Source organism: Rattus rattus, chromosome 1 (assembly GCF_011064425.1).
Source record: "Rattus rattus isolate New Zealand chromosome 1, Rrattus_CSIRO_v1, whole genome shotgun sequence".
In the NCBI taxonomy this organism is placed as follows: Eukaryota; Metazoa; Chordata; class Mammalia; order Rodentia; family Muridae; genus Rattus; species Rattus rattus.
The window spans coordinates 240,730,731-240,751,874 of record NC_046154.1 but is presented as its reverse complement, the minus strand read 5'-3'; the positions used below and the strand labels follow the sequence as shown (position 1 = coordinate 240,751,874).

The window sequence follows — 21,144 nt, the reverse complement described above, 5'->3', positions numbered from 1 at the left end:
TTATACATATAAAATTATTAAAAATAGGAAAATATGGGGCTGGACAGATGGCTCAGCAGCTAAGAGCATTTTCTGTTCTTGCAGAAGACCCAGCTGGTTTAGTTTTCAGCACTGTATCAGGTGGCTCACAACTGCCTGTAACTCCAGTTTCAGAGGACTGACTCAGTGCCCTCTTCTGGTACACACTTGGTATATACACATACAAGTGGGTACTCACACATACACATACAATAACAACAATTAAGTGTATAATTAGAGGGGTATATTTTTCTTTTGATACAAGTAGGCCCAACCATACTTTTCCTTTTTCCTAAACAGCACAAGGTGTGCATCTTGCCACACCAGTGCACACTGATTTTCTTTATTTAGACTTTTTATTTATTGGATATACTTCTTTATTTACATTTCAAATGTTATTCCCTTTCCCGGTTTCCTGTTCATAAGGCCCCTATCCCCTCCCCTTCCCCCATAGGAGTGTTCCCCACATCCCGCACCCGCCCCCTCCATTCTCCTGCACTAGGGGTCCAACCTTGGTAAGACCAAGGGCTTCCCCTTCCACTGGTACCCAACAAGGCTATTCTCTGCTACATATGCAGTTGGAGCCATGGGTCAGTCCATCTATAGTCTTAGGGTAGTGGTTTAGTCCCTGAAAGCTCTGGTTGGTTGGCATTGCTGTTCTTATGGGGTTGCGAGCCCCTTCAGCTCTTTCGATACTTTCTCTAATTCCCCTAAAGGGGGTCCCATTCTCAGTTTAGTGGTTTGCTGCTAGTGTTCGCCCGTGTATTTGACATGCTCTGGTTGTATCCCTCAGGAGAGATCTAAATCCAGTTCCTGTCAGCATGCACTTAGCTTCATCAATCTTATCTAGTTTTGGTGGCTGTATATATATGGGCCACATGTAGGGCAGGCTCTGAATGGCCATTCCCTCAGTCTCTGCTCTACACTTTGCCTCCATATCCCCTGTGAATATTTTTGTTGCCCCTTTTAAGAAGGAGTGGAAGCATCCGCATTTTGGTCATCCTTCTTGAGCTTCATGTGGTCTGTGGGTTGAATCTTGGGTAATTCAGCTTTTGGGCTAATGTCCACTTATCAATGACTACATAGCATGTATGTTTTTCTATGATTGGGTTACCTCACCTAGGATATTTTCTAGTTCTATCCATTTGCCTATGAATTTCATGGTCATTGTTTTTGATAGCTGAGTAATACTCCATTGTGTAGATGTACCACATTTTTTGAATCCATTTCTCTGTTGAAGGACATCTGGGTTCTTTCCAGCTTCTGGCTATTATAAATAAGGCTGCTATGAACATAGTAGAGCATGTGTCTTTGTTGTATGTTGGAGCATCATTTGGCTATATGCCCAGGAGAGGTATATCTGGGTCCTCAGATACTGGAATGTCCAATTTTTCTGAAGAACCTCCAGACTGATTTCCAGACCCAATGGAGGAGTGTTCCTCTTTCTCCACATCCTCGCCAGCATCTGCTGTCAACTGAGTTTTTTATCTTAGCTATTCTGACTGGTGTGAGGTGGAATTTCAGGGTTGTTTTGATTTGCATTTCCCTAATGAATAAGGATGCTGAACATTTCTTTAGATGCTTCTCAGCCATTTGATATTCCTCAGCTGAGAATTCTTTGTTTAGCTCTATATCCCATTTTTTTTTAAATAGGGTTATTTGGTTCTCTGGAGTCTAACTTCTTGAGTTCTTTGTATCTTTATTTAGACTTTAATGGTTAAATGGTATTGATTGCTTGTCCAGTATACCCCATCAGATCTCTACCAATAGATGTGCATCAGTGCACATAGAATACTACAGATCAATTCCCAGATAAGGAACTGTAGAGTAGGATATATTTTTATTTTAGCTACTGTACAATTGGCCTCCAAAGAAGTTCCATTATTTATACTGCAGTATGGTCTATGATCACTTAGGGTGTTCCATTTTAAATAGGAATCAGATCATGTATAGTGAAGTTTGTAGTAAATACATCCTGCAATAAGCAAAGCAGAATGACGTGCAAGGTCACTCAGAAGTATGACTCCTCCTAGGTAGTGTTTCCCAACTTTGCTAATGCTGTGACCCTTCAATACAGCTCTTCATGTGTGCTGACCCAAACCATAAACTACTTCATAACTAACTTTGCTACTGTTATGAATTATAATGTGAATATCTGTGTTTTCTGGTTGTCTTTCGTGAAAGGTTGGTTAGACCTCCTAAGGGTTACAACCCAAAGGTTGAAAACCATTGTCCTACAGGCTCAATGATGGCTGCAAATTAATTTCTAAATGAGATTCAGATTAGCTTTCTTTTAGTAATAACTATTTAAAATTTTGTAACCTTTTGTATTTTAAAATTCTAGCAGTTTATTATCTAGAAAATAGTCAATAGTAAATATTAAAATTCTCAATAGTAGAAGGCATACTAGAAAGAAACCTAGTTCTTTGGCTCCACAGTCTCGTGGAATGAATCCTGCCATGCCATTTGAGTACAGGTGGCATAACCCTCTAAAAACCTATGCCTATAGCTGAGCCTGGTGGCACACAGCTGAATCTCAATTCAGGAAGACTTTAAGATTTAAAGTCTACCTAGAAATAATGATCGTTTTAGTACACATGCAGTGTACCAAGAAAAGCAGGTTCAAATCTAGCCATCAGGCAATGATAGAAAGGCATCTTCTGGGGAAACTAAAAAAACTGGATGTCCAAGAAATTATATATATATATATATATATTTATATATAATTATATATATATATAATTATAGAAATTATGCTTTGATATAGCTGGAATGGTTGGTCAACATACTAAGGAGACTAAGGAGGAGGTTATGTCAATAAAATTCCTGTTATTCAACACCTTTGGTCAGGGGCAGAAAAAGTTATTACAGCATGAAAGAAGCTATGTTCTGCTTCATTAATATAAACACTGCTATTAAGTGTGAAGAATGAAGCAAAAGAAGAATGGAGCCACAGAAATGAAAAGATACAGAAACTTTTCCCACGAAATAAAGCTATCTGGCTAAGACAAGAGAATAAGCAGAAGAGCAAATTAAAGACACACCAAACTCAGTACTCACAGGAAAGGATGTGAGGCCTCAGAATGCAGATGGGACAAATATTGGGAAGAATGAGCCAGACATTCACATTATATAAAATAAAAGACTCTTGCCTTTATTCTTTAAACAACTATGGTCTGACATTAGAAGAAAATGAGCGCAAGGTCTCAAAACTATCCAGATGTGTTACTTAGAAGGATCTAGGCTTTCCTTAATGAAGAACTGCCTGAGAGGATAAAATGTTAGGATGCACAGCAGCAAAGGTGATCCCAAATCTGCTGCCTCCTCGTGTTTTCTGAGTCCATCTTACGGTAGTTAAAGAATACATCCTCACAGAACAAATTCGTCTCACACTATTGTCAGAGATTGAAAATAGACTCACCATATCAGCTCTGTGCACAAAACATGAGCTCTAAATTTTTTTGAAATAATAGAATGTGAACCAGGTAGAAAGAGCTTGTCACCACCCAACAGATTATTCATTTCTTACTACCCTCACCCCTGAAACAGAATTTGGCTGTCCTAGAATTCACTGTGTAGATCAGGTTGGTTTCTAATTCAGAGATCCACCTGCCTCTGCCTCCCAAGTGCTGAGATTAAAGGTGTGTGCTACCACTGTCCAACATTTTTCTTACTGTAGATTTTTTTTTTTAAAAATCTGTCTTCTGAAGTGCTACTGTGGACCTCCAAAACACTACCTGATAAACAATCATATAATCTGTGGAGAAAGACAGTTTTATTTCTAAACTTCTCCCTAAATAAAATAATTGTAAAAGCTTACCTGCATTTTTACATTTGTGGTTAACTGATATTATGCTTTTATTTCTTAGATTTGCATTCAAATTTGTAAGAATGGGACTGTAGAGGGCTCACTGGTTAAGAGCACTTGCTGCTCTTGCAGAACATCTGGATTCAGTTTCAACACAGACACGGTAGTTTCTAACTGTGATTAACTCCACAGAGAATTAACCCTCTTCTTGCCCCTGTAGGCACCATGCCCATGTGGTACACATACAAAAACACACTCAAAATACTGATATACATTAAAAATATTTTTTAAAAATGTGCAAGGCAATGTGTGGTTCAGTTCACTTACTTTAGTATTCCAATCTTGAGCTGCAATCCATGCAGTACTTCAGTTATACCATAGACATCAGCAAGAAGATGGTGTGTGGAAACTATTTTTTTGGCATTGAGATGAGAATAATTTTCTTTTACAAAAGATAACCCATACATTCTTCCATTATTCAACCATTCCTTATCATAACGATATTTTGCATTCCATCTCTGACCTGCAGATGAAGTTGACATGAAGTAATAAAGGATTCTACTTATACAGATCCTCCTTCCCAGTAATGCTCCTCAGTGAATTAAGACAAGCTCTGCCAGTAAGATTAGACTCCAAACTGCAGTAGATAGTATTCTGAGGAAGGGTATGATGACAAGAGCCTCTCAACAGTTCCGCTTTGAACATGAAGAAAAAGAATGTCACTGAGGATCAGTGGCAGGTAACTCCTGCCAAGGAAACCCTGATACACTATTTTCAATTGTTATCTACCAGCCACCTTTCCTCTAAGATGGCTGGCAGAAACCACACGGCTTGCTTTCATTTTTTTTGCTCATATCCAGATAAAACAAGCTATAGCTGAGCAAGTAGGGATCCTGCCTTCATGACAATGATCTCACAAAATCCTACAATATCCTAGAGCTTTACGCTAATACATACTGGATCCTCTTACAGTTAGATGCTCCTGTGCCTGTTTAACTACAAGGTGGATGAATAATTGCAATCAGATCTTTCCACAGTTTTTATACATAGAAGGTATCCAATAAATGCAATAGAATGAAAAATGAAAGTCTATATTTGTTACTGAAACATACAATAAATAGCAAATGTCTATAATATAAGCAGAAACAATAAAAAAGCATTCATATTCACATAACTCTGAATAATTCTCTTGGCTCTTTGTTTACACATATGAGGCCAGACATTATATTTCTTTACCACTTTTTACTTCATCTTTTGAGACAGGATCTTTTATGGAACTCACTGATTTGGCTAGACTGATGGGTCAGCAAAGACCAGGGATACCTTGTCTCTACTTCTACACTGCTGGGATTATAGGCATGCCCAGCTCTTTACATGATACTAGAGATTACAACACTGGTCCACCTGCTTTATGGACTAAACCATTTCCCTATCCCTCTCTTGTTTATAATTAATTAATTTGTATTTATTTATCTTTAAATATATGAGTGCTCTGTTTGCATGTACACTTAGATGCCAGAAGATGGCATCAGGACCCTTTACAGATGGTCATGAGCTACCATGTGGTTGCTGGGACTGAACTAAGGACCTCTGGAAGAGTAGCCAGTGTTGTTAACTTGCTAATTGATCTCACCAGCCCCCTCTCTTACTTCTTAAACTTTTTTCATTTATCCTTTCAGTGAGCATTGGACCAGTTCATCTGCCTAATAAGTAGTTATTCTCTGCTTTGATAGCTGAAAATATATTCAACATACAGAATGTGTTACTTAGCATAGAAGTAGGCATGACAAAACGAGTACAATGGATTGGGAGTCAAAAAAGCTCAGCATACCACTTAGTAGTACCTCTTCAGGCACAAACACATGACTTCCCACATCTAGCTACATCATCAGGGAAATAAAAGATAAAAGTAAGGCTGTGGAATCCCACTTAATCTGCAATAAACTGGGTAAACTTTTCAAAACTAATTAGATGTTTAGCAGGCAATGAATATTGGTCTATTCAAATCCTAGCTAGAAATCAATACACAGGAGTAGGCAAAAGCTTAGTTCAGGAGACAGCCATGATCTCCCTTTTGGTAAGGTAGTCAGTATGTCAGTATGTCTACACGAATGTGCTTGTGCAGGTAATTACTATGAAAGTCATGCTGTAACAGGCAAAAAGTATCTTCAACCCACGTTATGGTAGAGGAGTCTAGCTAACCAAGAAGTGCAGGTGCTCTACACAGTGGCCATACACTGGAGTCCGCGTCACACAACCCACACGGGGCGGAGGGCCTCACCCGGAGGGTCCCGACAGATGTAGCAGATGTACTGCTCCGGAATGCTGTCCTCCAGCAGCCCCATGCACGCACTGTGCTGCCAGCATAGGCACTCTTCACACTGCAGAGAACACAAGAGACCATAGTGCTGGCAGAATCGGCACCCACAGACCAGGAGAGGCAAGGCAAGGACTCACATCGTCACCTTTTAACTAGCTGGCCTTCTATCCTGCCTGCCAATTCAAGTCCTATGTGCTACAAGAAAAAAGTCAGATTTAAGATGAATTTTATCATTGAAATACTCAACTATTTCAAGAACTTCTTTATATCACATCTATTAAAATATGCTTTAATAAGTTGTAAAAAACACTTACTGAGACAAATCTGTAAAATGTCTGTGCAAGGACACTTAGATAAATAGTCATGTGGTAAAGCTCTAAATTCACAGCACCTTTATTTGAGAACCACTGACAAAGAAAAGAGGTGATTACTTTTTCAATCTTGTAACCAATATCTCCCAATTTTTCTACATATCAGCACAACTGCAAGCCATGCTTCCTTGATTTCTTGGAGATACCCTTCTTATAAGCAGAGGTTACTAACCATTGCAACTAAGTTCTCTTTCTTCTTTTGGGAATTCTGGACATTTGGGTTCGATTTCCACTCCCCAAGGGTAAATGTATATTGCTAATTATTAAGTGTCAGTAAAATCCATGCTGTGACCAACTCTACCCTGTGAAGGAAGACCCACCTTCAGGGTCTTTAGGCATTTCAGTATGAAGGCCTCACTCTGTTAGTAGATAACCTAAAGTGAACAGTGATACTTACAAGCCAAGTGTCTACTTGATTCAAGGCAGAGATTTCCTAACCAGTACTGCTAGTATTGAAAGCATGGCAATGTGCTAGACACTATCTTTTAAAGGACGGCTAATGAAAAGGCAAAGCTCTCTGGTCCACCTGTTCAACACCCACAGTGATCCAGAACTTCAGGGCAGGGGCTGAACAAGTACCTGGATCATGAAGCCATTCTCTTCATCCAGCTCACAGATACACCGTACAATCTCATTAAGAGCATCATCTTCATCCTGAGACTCCTCAAAATTAGTTGAATCAAAGTCTTGGTTGTACTCATCCCCACTCAGAAGCAGGCTCTCTGTGGAAGAGTCATCCAGGAATTCCACATCTGACAAGTCTGGAACACATAAAAAGGCATACCATTTCAACTATGTCATTTAATCAGAAAGAGGCCTTAAGAAGTAAGTATAAGCACTTCAGCAGAGCAAACACATGCAAACTGAGTGCCTGTCTCTACAACAAAACAAAATAAAAAACAAACAATAACATTTAAATTTTTTTGTAGTTCACATACACCGCTGAAAGTAATACTGAGTAGCCACCCCCCCCCCTTCTCCAAATGGGTCAGGACTAAGGCTGACAATAAAACTTACTAGCTTCTATACAGTTTGCAAACATTTAAATGAATGTTCACAAATATTAGTCCTTTTGGTTGTGAAAGAATGAGTTTTATTATTTGTACTATACAGTAATACCCTTTTAATCAACCACCATTTCACTACATATACCATGCATTACACTAGGCATTTACACACAACATATAACATGGTTGAATTGTGCAACCACGTAGTGATAAAGGCAATTAGTTCAGTTCATAACTCTAACCCCAGCACTTGGTGGCTAATGATGGATGATCAATTGTTTGAGGTTGACCTGGGCTACACAGCAAGATAATAAATGAATGGCAATAATAATGTAAGAACAAGTTTAAACTAAAAGGAAGCAGCATGCAATTAGCATAAACATACATGGTCCAAATATCAGGTTTCATGGTACTGGCATACATAGTTTAGTAAATCAACCAGAAATTTTTGTTTAAATAACTGACTCACAAGTATAAAACATAAGTTTGGCTCAATTTGTCAGACAAACAATTGGATCACTGGGTTGGAAGTTGTGTAAGATACACAAATCAATGTTCCTCTTATACTAACACAGGGGAAGCCATGGGATAACGACTCTGAGCAGCATTATAATATCTGCTTCCTTTAAACTGCTGCTCCTCAGCTGTCACTGCTATTTCCTAGAACAGTGTTCTTAAAAGAGAGCTTCCAGATCACCTGGCATCACCTGGAAATCTGTCAGTAGAAACTCGGAAGGCAAGGCTCTAGGAATATGTTTACCAAGTTCTCCAGGTGGCTGTGATGTATGCTTATGTTTGAGAACCTCTGCCTCCTTCATTTTCCAAGCATGGGACGGTAGACAAAGAGCAATAGGGTGAAGGCCTGTGAGTATCCTCTCTCTCAGGTGTTATCACTCCAGCTCCATTCCTTGCCTATAGTAGCTTCAAACAAAAGCCATCTGCAGGTCCTGATGGCTCTAGAGATAGCCAAAATATAAGTTTCTCAGAGCCACTAAGCTACTGCTCTATCTTGACAGAATGTGCCCATAAATGTTATCCATCTCTTTGCTCTGTGGTTGGTTTCAAGACTAATATTTTAAAGGCACCAAAGCAAGGATTACAAATCACTGGACCAAACAGGAAAAACAAAACAAAACAAACAAACCACAAAACTGTACCTGCTGGTAAAGAGAAGGTACAGTTAATCCTCTCCCCTATCTCAAACTTTTGAGAATTAAGATGTCAAAAATCACGTGTTGCATATTTTTAACAGTAAAGTGAAGAAAATTTTCTTTGCCCCTATACTTGGTCTTAGCCAAAGGGCAGAGAAACAATTTACTTTGCCCTTAGCAGACAAGTTATACCTAGAGAAAATTAGGTAGTAACAGGACAAAGAAAATATAACCTGGCACCTATAGAATCTAGTGTACTCAGAAAGGTAGGTAGAAAGTGAGCCTACTGAAAAGAATCCTAGACTTTGCCAAAGACCAAGACTCCTCTTTCCTTCCACATTTCCTGACTCTATACCATAGTGTGTTGGAATTCTATTTTCAAGTCATTGATAGCAGTGTCTAAAGCAAAGAGGGATTTTCCTATGTTGTATAGTACTAGAAGGAAGAAACAATGGTCAACAACCCCCACTGGCAGCACTAAACTTACACAAGAATATGACAGGCTGCAGCACCCAAAGCTCTTTTCAGCAGACCCCTTGTCTGTATTGATATAAGGGTGCCCAATTCTTGATTATGTTTAAATCACTGAATATGGGCCCAAAACTTTGGCTACAGATGTATACGTGACAGGAATTCAAATAATAATTTGAAGACTGAGACACACACTTGGTAGAAGGGGACTATCTTTAAGACAGACTTTTACTGTTTTAACTTTAAAGGGAGTTTGCCTATTGGCCTATAAGATGTGGATAATAATAAAATATTATTAGTTGGTAGTGAAAAATGTGTGCTTAAATCTAATGTTGGGATTTTCCTATTAGCTTATGTAATTAGTGTCAAGCATGTGGCCTCCTTGAACAGCAACCTAAGACATATACTTATTCTCAGCTTCAAACTGAGGAATCTCAGATCTTATTTTAACTATTACACAGTCGCACATACTTTCACCACTAAGATCAACAGACAGAATTGCCCTTGGGTACTGATAGGTTGTAGTTTTCTCCGTAAATGTGCTTCGTGGAGCCAGAGAACTCCCAGAAGATCTAGTTAGTGGAGAAGAACACCTTTCCAAAAAGTCAAGGGAACTGTCTTCATAGTCCGAATAGTCTGAAACATAAGAAACAGAAAGGCACATTACTAAAGTCTCAAGAAACCAAGAGTCATCACAACTCATGAAGACACACAAAACTATTAGAAACCACTTCATCTGTCATCTGTGACCAGCCAGCTGATAAATGACAAGAACAAGCAAAATCAGCAACCCCACACGGTGTAGACACATAGGATTGACAGGATCTAACTGATACCAATACACTCTTATAATGAAGAAATGGTAAAGGGTCATTTCTTCATTGTTCTCCATCATATTCACAGTTACGTCTGAGCAAGACAGAAAAGAGGAATTAGCCTATTTAATTCAATTAGGTAAGAGGTTCTCCTATTCTTGCCTACTTCTCTCTAGCATAACTATAGTGATAATTTAATCAATTAGTCTTACACATGTACACATAAGACAAACTTCTGAAAGAAATAAACTGGTATGTCAAAGGTATGCTGTTCTCAGCCAGGGGCACAAGTAAGGAAGGTTCATATAGCTTACCGAGGGAGGGATCTGGGAATAGAGGGAGAAGAGGATAGGTGGGAGGTAAGCTCTGGAGCCAAAAGCACAGAACACACGTGGCAAGTTCATGACTGCTGGGGTACAGTGTGAGAAATAGGTAGGGCAGGCTGCCCTGAGAGCAGATAAAACAAGGTAGAAGGGAGTTTCCACTTCGTTGTTTAATTTTTAGGCTTTATTCTAACATAACCAAACAGCTATTCACAAGGTATAAAGGAAAACAAGAGGAGGCACGGGTCCACTTCATTTCTGCAAGTTTGTTCCAGTAATAGAACAGAGCATTAAGTAGAGGATAGATGAGAAGAGAGGATGGGTCACAAGTCATAGCTGTGGTATACACACACATGTAGGTGACTTTGACTAGGAAGGTGATAGCTGAGAGGAAACATGCAGTAACATAGACTGGAAGCTGAGAGCAGTGGTGGAAGGCATCAGGGTGGTTTTCCTATTTGATGGATCAAGTGCTGAAAATGATTCTGTGATAAGGCTAGGAGAAGACATAAGAGAAGAAAAAGGTAGTTAGAAAAGGGATTTTGTTTTACCTACCTAGACACCATCTGTCTGTTACTAAAGAGATAGAGTCTAGTGCTGAAAAATTCAATAGAACATTCCTTTCATTTTAGCAGGGACAAAAGAGAAGATGGACATGTTCAGGGAAGTGCATACATGTGAAAGCAATTTTTCACCTCCTGTGTCTATTGTTTTAACTGAGCATGAGTTAAAGGAAGCCACCAAGGTAGGTCAGAGAGTATACAACAGGTGGGAGAGGATGTTTATAGGACCACAGTCATGACAGTATGATTGGTACTAAGTTCAGTCCTTCATGTATGCTCATGACCCAGTCCCTTGTTCCTGTAAATGTTTAAGTGTCATGGTGCCATGCAATTTAACATTGCAGGTTAAATTAAACTAATAGGCTGGCTGTAAAGTAGGAAATGTGCTACAGGCTATCTCTGTGGGCCCGGTGGAATCCTAGTGACCTACTTCAAATGAAAAAGAAAAAGGAATCAATCCAGGCAAGAATTGGCTGGCTAATGGTCCATTCAAAATGAGAAGACTGGAGACAAGTCTCATGGCAACCTCTGATGCCAGAAAAGGAAGCATCGACTATGGATTATTTGCTGAAGCCTCCAGAAAGAAATCATAGCTTAGAGAACTATTTTGGACTCCTGACCAAATCTGAACCAGAATTTGAAGTTGTTTTGTAAATGACTAGTATTTAGTAGGTGTCTATCAGAGTTTACACAATGATCAACATACAAACTGGAGTACAGCTAACCTAGAACCAATTAAAGACTGCCAAGAAGACAGTTTAATTACGTTCTGTGTGCAACTCTTAATACTCTCAAAACTACAGGGAATAGGGTTTGGCCCCTAATGCTGTTTTATGAACCAAGGAATCAAGCAAAACACATTAAGTACAAAGTTTAAAAACAGTCCAATGTTACCAGCAAAAACAATATTGATACCCAGATATACTGGTAGGCTGATTTCAGGAACCTCACTCTTAAACAATAGCCTGTAAAAGGACTAGAATTTGAAGTTTGTAGAAACTGGAATGTCTGGTAAAGCCCAGGTTTCTGTCCACCATCCCAGTATATATGAAGTGGGAACACTGCCAAGCCATCCTGTGGCTGCCAGGTGATGGAGCAACTGCTACATAACGCGGCTTCATATCTGCCTAATATATTATCACCTAGGCAAGCATGGAAATGTGATTATTACACTAGATACCTTGTCTAGCACTGCATAATGATAACCTTAGTTAATCTTGATGCTGCTCAGGTACAACAGAAACTGCAGTAACTATTCTAGAGAAGACTGAGACATATAAAATATAAATGATCTGCCGTTATTCAGCTGTAAATGTTATACCCAGGAAATGAAACCTGTAACCTATAGTGCCTTCTCTCTGAGCAAAAAGAAATGAAATAGGCCAATTATATAGTAGTGAAAGAAATCACAGCTATGTTCAGAAAGTGAACATAGCTGAAACTTAATTGGTCTATTCTAGATTAGCAAATACATACAATGACTTGGCACTTGCTATCTCACCTACATTCCCACTTTAATCCCCTCTGGCTATTAGGAAAAAAGTCTGTTACGTTGCAAGGGTTAAGTGAGGGTATCATTACTACTTCCCTGATCCTTCCAGCTTTGGGACAGATTTCATAACACACCTACAGAAATATCAGGCCTTCCAGGTAGACATTGATGTGTGTCCTATCACTTATATTAGATACACCAATACTTGAATGCAAGCTCACTGAAGAAAACTGTGTCCTTTTGAAGTGTTGGGTTTTCTACATTTCCAGCTCTAGTTTCTTTTGATTTCAGGGGGCTTGGGTCTCATGGTAACAGGCACATGGAAGAGACCATCAGAAAGGAACAAAGTAAAACCTGATAAAATGTCACTCACAAATTCCAAAAGATCAACTTACCATCCACAAGCGAAGACAATGCCAGTTTTCTATCTGGAAAAAGAGTTCTGATAATCCAAGCCTATTTTTACCTACTATTGCATGAGGCAGTTATAAAGAACCACTTAAATAAATGACTACTTTCCTAATGGCATTTATACAAACAAGTAAACTGGACATTTCAGTATACCAATAGAGACAAGGGAAATTACTCAGGGCAAGAAAAAAATCTGAAGCAATCTTTAGGAAGAATCTTTAGGAATCTTAATCCTGCAAGTTGCCCTCTGACCTCTGCACACATTTTAATGTATACATAAATACTTATAAGAGAAAGGGGAAAGGGGGAGGGAGGGGGTGCATATTTTTATCTCAGGGGAGATAGAGTCACTATTAATTTAAGATGCTATTTTAAATATGGCTCTTAATTAAAGGTTACTAAACTGATATCTGATATAAGGGCAGATTTTCCTCTGCTAATCCTGAATACCCGTCCTCCTTCTAGGAACCCCTTCCTCCTGCTCACAACTCCTGCCTGCTCCTGGTTTTGCCCTAGTTGTCACCTTTCTCCAATCTCCTGGGTTTTCTATCTGGTATTGAGTGGTGGAGCATATTAGTGCCCCAACAAGGCATCTGAGGCATACATAACCAGTTGTTGCCACTGCCCAGGGCACTGTGGCAGTTCACACATCTAGCAGTTGTGTTAGCAGGTTGATACTCATTTCGAACAGTATTCAGCATTCAGAGGCCCTCATTAGAGGTATTTATTTACATGGATTCATTTTTTCCTAAGCTGAGGTTATCTCAGTTTTGTATTCTACAGTGTTCTACATGAAAGGACCAGAGCAGTATCCAATAGGAGTGAGAAACAAGGTGGACACAAGAATGCTTACAATATTCAGATTCCCTGGTTTTAAGCTTATCAACCCCACTTTACATCTCTGAATCATCAAATTTACTCTTGACAGCTTTAGACTTAGAGAATATGAAAATTAGATTTGCAGAGAGAGCTAGAACCTAAATAATTTGTCTACTCTGATAACTCACCATGATACTGCCTCCTAAATTTGTGTGTTAAAAATCAGCTTTATTAAAGGTTTAGTGAATATAAAAATAGGTATGACATAATGTTGTGGTTTGCCGTGGAGTTATCTGTGTTTTGATTCTAACTCCACTCCCCCAAGGAGGCTGCCCAGTCACATACTCAGGACTCAGGTGACTTCCTCAGAACCTTCTCCCCAATTACTTTGTAAAATACAGGTGAGGGCTGGTACAGGATAGAATGAGGCCTGTCATTGGATGAGAAGGAAGGATGGGCGGGAGAAAAGTTTGAGGGAAGGGGAGGAGACAGGAACAGAAAGGAGGAAGAGACAGGAGGGACAGAGAGGGAAGCTGGGGCAGAGAGAACATGGAGGCTGACGTTAAGATTCCACTCTGTGAAAAAAAACAAAACAAAAAAAAAAAAAAAAAAAAAAAAAAAAAAAAAAAAAAAAGATTCCACTCTGTGTATTTACAGGCTGTTATGAATGGTCTTCAGGGATGGATGTGTATAGGGCTTTGTATGTTTAGGTGGGCAATTATCTTATCAATTGGACCAAAGGTTATTGTGTTGTGTGTTCTTTCATGTAGCAATTTAAGTGTAAGAAAGTGTGCAGCTGCTAGAGACACTGGGTCACTGCGGAATTGGGATGTGTGCTTCTGGCAAGATATCTACCAGATACCTTGGGGCACTGCAGTGCCGGACATATAGAGGGATAAAAGACAGCTTTTTATTTTTTATATTTTTACAACAATAACATAAAGTATACTGCCAACACAAAACACTCAGGTACTGTTGTTCGGGTTTTTTTGTTTTTGTTTTTGTTTTGTTTTTTTCGGAGCTGGGGACTGCATGCTGATCTTATCATATCTCTACTTAGTGGGAAAAAGGAGAATTGAACAGTCTCAAAATACTAGAAAACAGACCTTAGCAAACTCACCATGCTGTTTAGATTTTTTCTTCTTCTTCTTCTTTTTCTTCTGCTTTGGTTTGTAGTGATCTTTGTCTCGCTTCTCTTTTCTCTCCTTATCCTTTTCTTTCCTTTTACCTAAAATAAATAGAAGCAAATCCTTCAATAATTGTGAGTGATTCTTAGTTGCTCCTTTGTGGTTACCCTCAAAGCAGCATTTATGTTTTCATCAGTGATTCCAGTCACCTGCCCAGAGTGGACGGATTCAATTAAACTGTTCGTGTCATGAGTCTGGAACTCTTGCTTAGCTTATTGGACTATAAGAGGGGATCTTCATTAGCAGTGTTGAAAAATCCCAATTCCTGACACCTTAAAGTTAACACAGACAGTAGTTAAAATCTTTAAATGCGTAATAGACTAAAATTCCTACTATGTGCCAAGAAGTTAAATTCCATAATTTAAAAAGACCTCACTATGGAGAATCAGCATTTCTATATATAATTTATTAATGTTTTAAAAAATTTAAAGAAGTTGGATGGCATTTTTTTCTTCAGCAAAGAAAACAAAATTAATCAAATTAATCTATACATAACTCCCTCCATATTTAAATACCTCCCCTGTGCATACATGAATGAAAATAACAAGAAAAAGATTTATTTCATTCTATTATTTCCAAAAAGCATTCTTTTCTTTAATCATATGTACTTTAAAGAAGATAAATACATGTTTTAACAGTATATTAGCACATTGTATCGCAAATTAAAACTGAACAGATATTCTACAAGCTATTTTCCCAGCTCAGAATGGGTTAACCCACAGTTTTCCAATTATATGTAACCAATTTTCAGTGACTCCAGTTAGCAAACCTAAATAGTACTACTTATTGTTACCCATTATTTCATGACTTTAGTTTTTAACTCAACATTACGTAGAAAAGACAGTGAAAAAGTCAGTATCCTTTTAATAAGGCATACTGAAGAATAATGTTATGAAAAGAATGACTATTTTAATGTATCACCCATTACTCCAAGTCTCAAACATATTAGACAGAAGCTTATTTTTAAAGAGTTTTCCATAGTTTTAACCCGAGACGTCCAGAAGCAAAGAACTCAGAGAAACCCAGAGAATCCCCATAGAATGAATACACTTAAGTACAAACTATGCACTGGAGAGCAGGTGCATATGAAGCTAACTGCTAAGCACAGAAGCAGATGACCTCAGGCACCTTAAGAAGCCCTAGCAGGGAAGGGAAGACACAGATGCTGTCCTCTCTGTCAAGCTTTCTAGTCTTTTGCTTAAAGATTACTTTCTGTCCATACCAAATGCAGTGGAGGTTTTTTCTTCCAATTTCACTTTTTTTTCTGTTTTCGATATTCCTGTGGGTTAGGGGAATAAGATGTAAGTTTAGGCAGAACAATAAAAATATGGTACAGTTTTAAAAATTACAATTGTTTCCAAAACTCTAAATAGGAATCCTACCCTTGCACAATTTTATTACCTGAACTACTAATAAAAATTTATTAAAAAATATTGGTGCTTTTCATACCACCTGGGTGGGATCTTAGCTTCCACGATTCAGTACTTGCCTGACTTAAGTATATGGTTTAATGCCTCAGTACTTTTGTTTCCTTATTGTCAATAAGAGTAAGAATACCTATCGCTGTTCTTATAAGACTGTATCAGACAGAGTCAGTGCCTGGTAAGTGTGGTATTTTACTTTGTATTTGGGGGTAGGTATTTTGAGGCTACACTATTTCAGAAATAGCATAAATGGGGCTCTAACTAGAAAGCAAAGTAAGGTAAAGGTCCTTGGTCATTGATGAAGGCTGATGCAGCACCACAACCTTAAGCAACTCAGCAGGTATTGACAGCTTTTTAATGGCTGGCCTATAAACAGTGCTGCATCTGTAACAACCTGGTCACAACTACTCTTCAGAATATCCAAATGAAATATTCAAATTCATGGTAAAGTATCCTAGTTTTCAATAACATATAACTGTTATTTTAATAACATATATAAGCTGATATTTGACCTCTTATTTCCTAAAAGTTATACATATTGAATTCTGTGAATTGTACATCATGGCATAAATCCCTTATCACTAGGTAACAAAAAGAACCAAAAGAGGACTAGTTTACTAATCATTTTTGGACTACATAAATGTGAAATGCAAAGGTACACATATAATAAAATATACCATATTAATGACATATTACCTACTAGCCCAAATTACATTTGTGAATATTGTACTTCACTAACTGTAACTAAAACAACATATTCTCTTAACAAACCTTCACAATTCTGCTTAACATTTCTCAATGTTTTGTTTGTAGCTTAGGTTAATCTAGTGAAAAATTAATTTATACCAACCATGTTAAATATTTTATACTCTATTCAAATACTTTATTTAGTTTAAGCATAAAAGTATAAAGAATATCCCTCAATTTAAGGAGCAACAAGGCTATATAAAGTTTCATATTAATAAGAATGTTGATAACCACATTGATTGTGACAGAAAGAATGAAATACCTCACAGCAAAGATAAACACAGCAATATTTCCCATCAAGACAACTGAACACATTTATTCCTTCCTAGTGCTGACTACTAGACCATGGAAACTGCAAATATAATGTGATTTTTTTTTAAACTAAGAAAGCATTCACAAATCCAACAAGGGAAAGTGCTGATAGGCCTTACTGGCAGTACAGCATGCAAGAGAGAAGTTAACAATGTCTCTGTCTCTTATTCTCCTAATCTGGAGAGCTCAATCTCCAGATAAAAGACACCCAGGACTTTGGACTCCTTAAAGTAAAAGAAGGGTGTCAAAAAAACCCCATCAAATAGGCTATGTTCAGAGAGTTGAGGTAGGTGAAGCACAAATAATAACGGCAGCAGGCCTGTACTGCAGACCAGGTATGGCACAGCAGAACAAACATCCATTCAAAGTGGTTCTAGGAAAGCAAGCTCCAGAGTGCACTGGCTTCCTGCCCAAGACTTCACAGATGGTCAACTTTCAAAGCAAAACTGGGAACCTGACAAGGGATTGCCAATATTTTATACAGCTAAACACATCAAAATGAACATATAGATCTGTAACACTGATGAACTCTTAGAAGTACATACAAATAGAAAATCAAAACAGACCTTTTATTAAAGTTCAACCAAAGAATACAATTGGGTTTAAAAGGTATGACTGTTAATATTTTACCATGGGCTACAATTTCCTAGAGATTAGGATATTAGTATAAAGAACAGTGATTTTTAAATTTTCTCAAGAGTTTATTCTTCAAATAAATTCTTAGAGCCACTACAATAAAGAACAAAAGCAACAGGCTAACCTGACTCCAATTACGAAAAGTAGAATTCTGATCATTCTTCTACCCACAACAGGATAAAGAGCACTGAGTAAGTTCTCCAGCGTGCTACCCAGAGACTATAGAAAGTTCAGCCTGCTTCGTGTGTGTGTGTGTGTGTGTGTGTGTGTGTGTGTGTGTGTGTGTGTGTGTGTGTGTGTGTGTGTGTGTTGGGGGTGTTAAGTAGATTACAGAAAACACATAGCTTTGTTTTGAATAGTTCTGTAACCTAAATAAAGAAGTAACTTTAAAAGACTATAAACAATAAATATAGGATTCTCAAATATAGGATAGAAATGAATGCCATCTAATAGATGGCCGTAGTCAGAGCAAGATAGACCTCCTGCCGTTCTCATTTAGAGTAGCCCAAAGCCTATCTCTGGCTTCCTTGGTAATAACGCATGCCATATTTCTAAGCAGACAAAGAACTCCTGGACTCATTACAAAGGATCTACCAGAGTCCTAAGTCCTACTTTGTTAACAGTGATAAATACATTCTCCTGTTTATTATTTCTACATTTTCTTAAAAGTTGCCTTAAAATTTCAAGATCTTACATCTAATTTCACTGAAAACTAAGCTAAATTTACCAACAATTGAATGTCCCACTAATGTATATTCTGATATTATAAAGATAAAGTGCTCATATGTTTATCAATTCAATAACTGTATCTTCATTAACTAAAATATTCTACAATAAAACAAATATTACTTGCTATTTTCATACTGACTTGCATAAAAATACAATAGAAATATATTATGATAAGCCTTCCAACAAAGGACTAACTAAAAATATAGAGGATTATATTCATAAAATATACTAATTCCAATTTTGTCTTAATGGAGGCTACTAAGAACAGTTATTATTTTAAAACTATTTGAAAATTATAAGTGAAAGCTAATGACCACAGACATTACCGACTATAAATTCTCATTATAAAAAATGGATAGAACTAGAAAATATCATCCAGAGTGAGGTAACCCAATCACAGAAAAACACACATGGTATGCACTCATTGATAAGTGGATATTAGCCCAAATGCTTGAAGTACCCTAGATGCACAGACCATATGAAACTCAAGAAGGATGACCAAAATGTGGATGCTTCACTCGTTCTTTAAAAGGGGAACAAAATTACCCATAGGAAGGGATAGGGAGACAAAGTTTAGAACAGAAACTGAAGGAACAGCCATTCACAGCCTGCCTCACATGTGGCCCATACATACACAGCCACCAAAACTAGACAAGATGGATGAAGCTAAGAAGCGCAAGCTGACAGGAACCAGATGTAGATCTCTCCTGAGAGACATAGCCAGAACATGTCAAATACAGAGGCGAATGCCAGCAGCAAACCACTGAACTGAGAATGGGATCCCGTTGGAAGAATCAGAGAAAAGACTGAAAGAGCTGAAGGGGCTTGAGATCCCATAAGAACAACAATGCCAACCAACCAGAGCTTCCATAGACTAAACCACTACCCAAAGACTATACATGGACTGACCCTGGGCTCCAACCTCATAGGTAGCAATGAATATCCTAGTAAGAGCACCAGTGGAAGGGGAAGCCTTTGGTCCTGCCAAGACTGAACCCCCAGTGAACGTGATTGTTGAGGGGAGGGTGGTAATGGGGGGAGGATGGGGAGGGGAAGCTCATATAGAAGGGGAGAAGGAGGGGTTGGGGATGTTGGCCTGGAAATCGGAAAAGGGAATAACAATTGAAATGTAAATAAGAAATACTCAATTTAATAAAAATGGAAGAAAAAAATGTATGAAGGAAGTAGTTCATTTAGACTTTGCTGATAAAAAGTGAGAGCAGAGGGCAAGTTCCTATCTTAGCTAAAAACATACTTCCTCCTCTCCCTGAGGCATCTATCTATCTATCTATCTATCTATCTATCTATCTATCTATCTATCTATCTAGTGTGTATGGGTGTTTGCATGCCATAGTGTACTTATGGAAGTCCAAGGACAACTTACTGGATGGAATCAGTTCTCTCCTTCAACCATGTGGAACAGGGGCCTAAAACTCAGGTTCCCAGATGTAGGAAGCATCACTACACACTGAGCCATCTCTCCTTGTCCTATTTTATACCTCTTAAGGATGTTACATTTTACAGTAATTAACTCTCATTTATATGTCTAGTTCTGCTACTAGCCTGATTTCCTTCTAGCTGGTGAGCTTGCTGAGTATAGTAGCACTCTAAGCACGTCACCTTAATGGCAGAAGTAAGCCAGGACATAGACACTCTCAGGTCCAGGTCAGGAAAGGTTTCTTTTTAAAAGGATTCTTTTTAAGAAACTCCATCTACTCTGCCTCCCAGAGAGTAAAAGAAGTAAGATTTTGTAAGTGGTATCTCTTCCTTTAATACACTGGCTGTTAGAAAGAACATTCTCATAATAACTCCAAAAATAAATGTGTCCTTTTTTTTTAACTTTCAGAAATGTACCATTTCTTTTCTTTTCCTATTATTTTTATTTTTGGCTTAACTGGGCAGCTACAGTATGCCAAACCCTAGAGTCAATCATGTTGGCATCATGCTAGTAGAAGAATGTAGATCAATTAGTGCAAGCTTATAATCTCTATTGGAAACACAATTAAAAGCAAACTTTAACCTGGTAAGAGTCCTAAGTTTGCTAAACTACTTCCCAGTTAATATTTTCATCAGTCTACACTGTCTAGGAGTTCCAAGTTTAAAATGCTGCTAACATAGTCCTTATAAATAATGCTTTGCAAAGAAATATTAAAATAGAAATGAAATTTATTTTGATAATCAGTATAAATACCGACCAAATGCATGTATACTCATACTCATTTACACTGGTATAAAAGGAAGAACAAAAACAAAAACAAAACATACACATCAACATAGGAAACAGAGAGAAACACAAAGTAACTTCAAAATAGGGAAGAACAGTTAGGTAACAATAGTAAGAAAGCCAGATATGATGGTACATGTCTACAACCTCAGTACTCTAAAAAAGAAAGCCAAGACTTCCAAGCCAGCCTGATGTACATTACTCATGTTCCATACTCTGTGGGTTATGGACATAGTGAGCTTCTTTTTCAAGGAAACAAAACAGAACTACTGCAACAAAAGAAATACACTAAGAGAAAAAAGCATGCAGACCACAC

General features: G+C 38.0%; 1 protein-coding gene across 12 annotated transcripts in view; it reads right to left on the bottom strand.

The window, feature by feature from the left end:
• Phf20l1 (PHD finger protein 20 like 1) overlaps positions 1-21,144 on the bottom strand; it is a 66,370-nt gene that overhangs the window by 7,035 nt on the left and 38,191 nt on the right. For all 12 annotated transcript variants that reach the window (XR_004389438.1, XM_032916226.1, XM_032916164.1 and 9 more), the window contains 6 exons: positions 15,979-16,035; positions 14,690-14,797; positions 9,618-9,782; positions 7,097-7,278; positions 6,108-6,207; positions 4,154-4,349 (listed from right to left, as the gene is read on the bottom strand). Coding sequence is in view for 11 of the 12 variants with exons in the window: in XM_032916226.1 (XP_032772117.1) it covers positions 4,154-4,349; positions 6,108-6,207; positions 7,097-7,278; positions 9,618-9,782; positions 14,690-14,797; positions 15,979-16,035 (808 nt within the window). In the remaining variant the exon portion in view is untranslated. The remainder of the gene's footprint in view (positions 1-4,153; positions 4,350-6,107; positions 6,208-7,096; positions 7,279-9,617; positions 9,783-14,689; positions 14,798-15,978; positions 16,036-21,144) is intronic.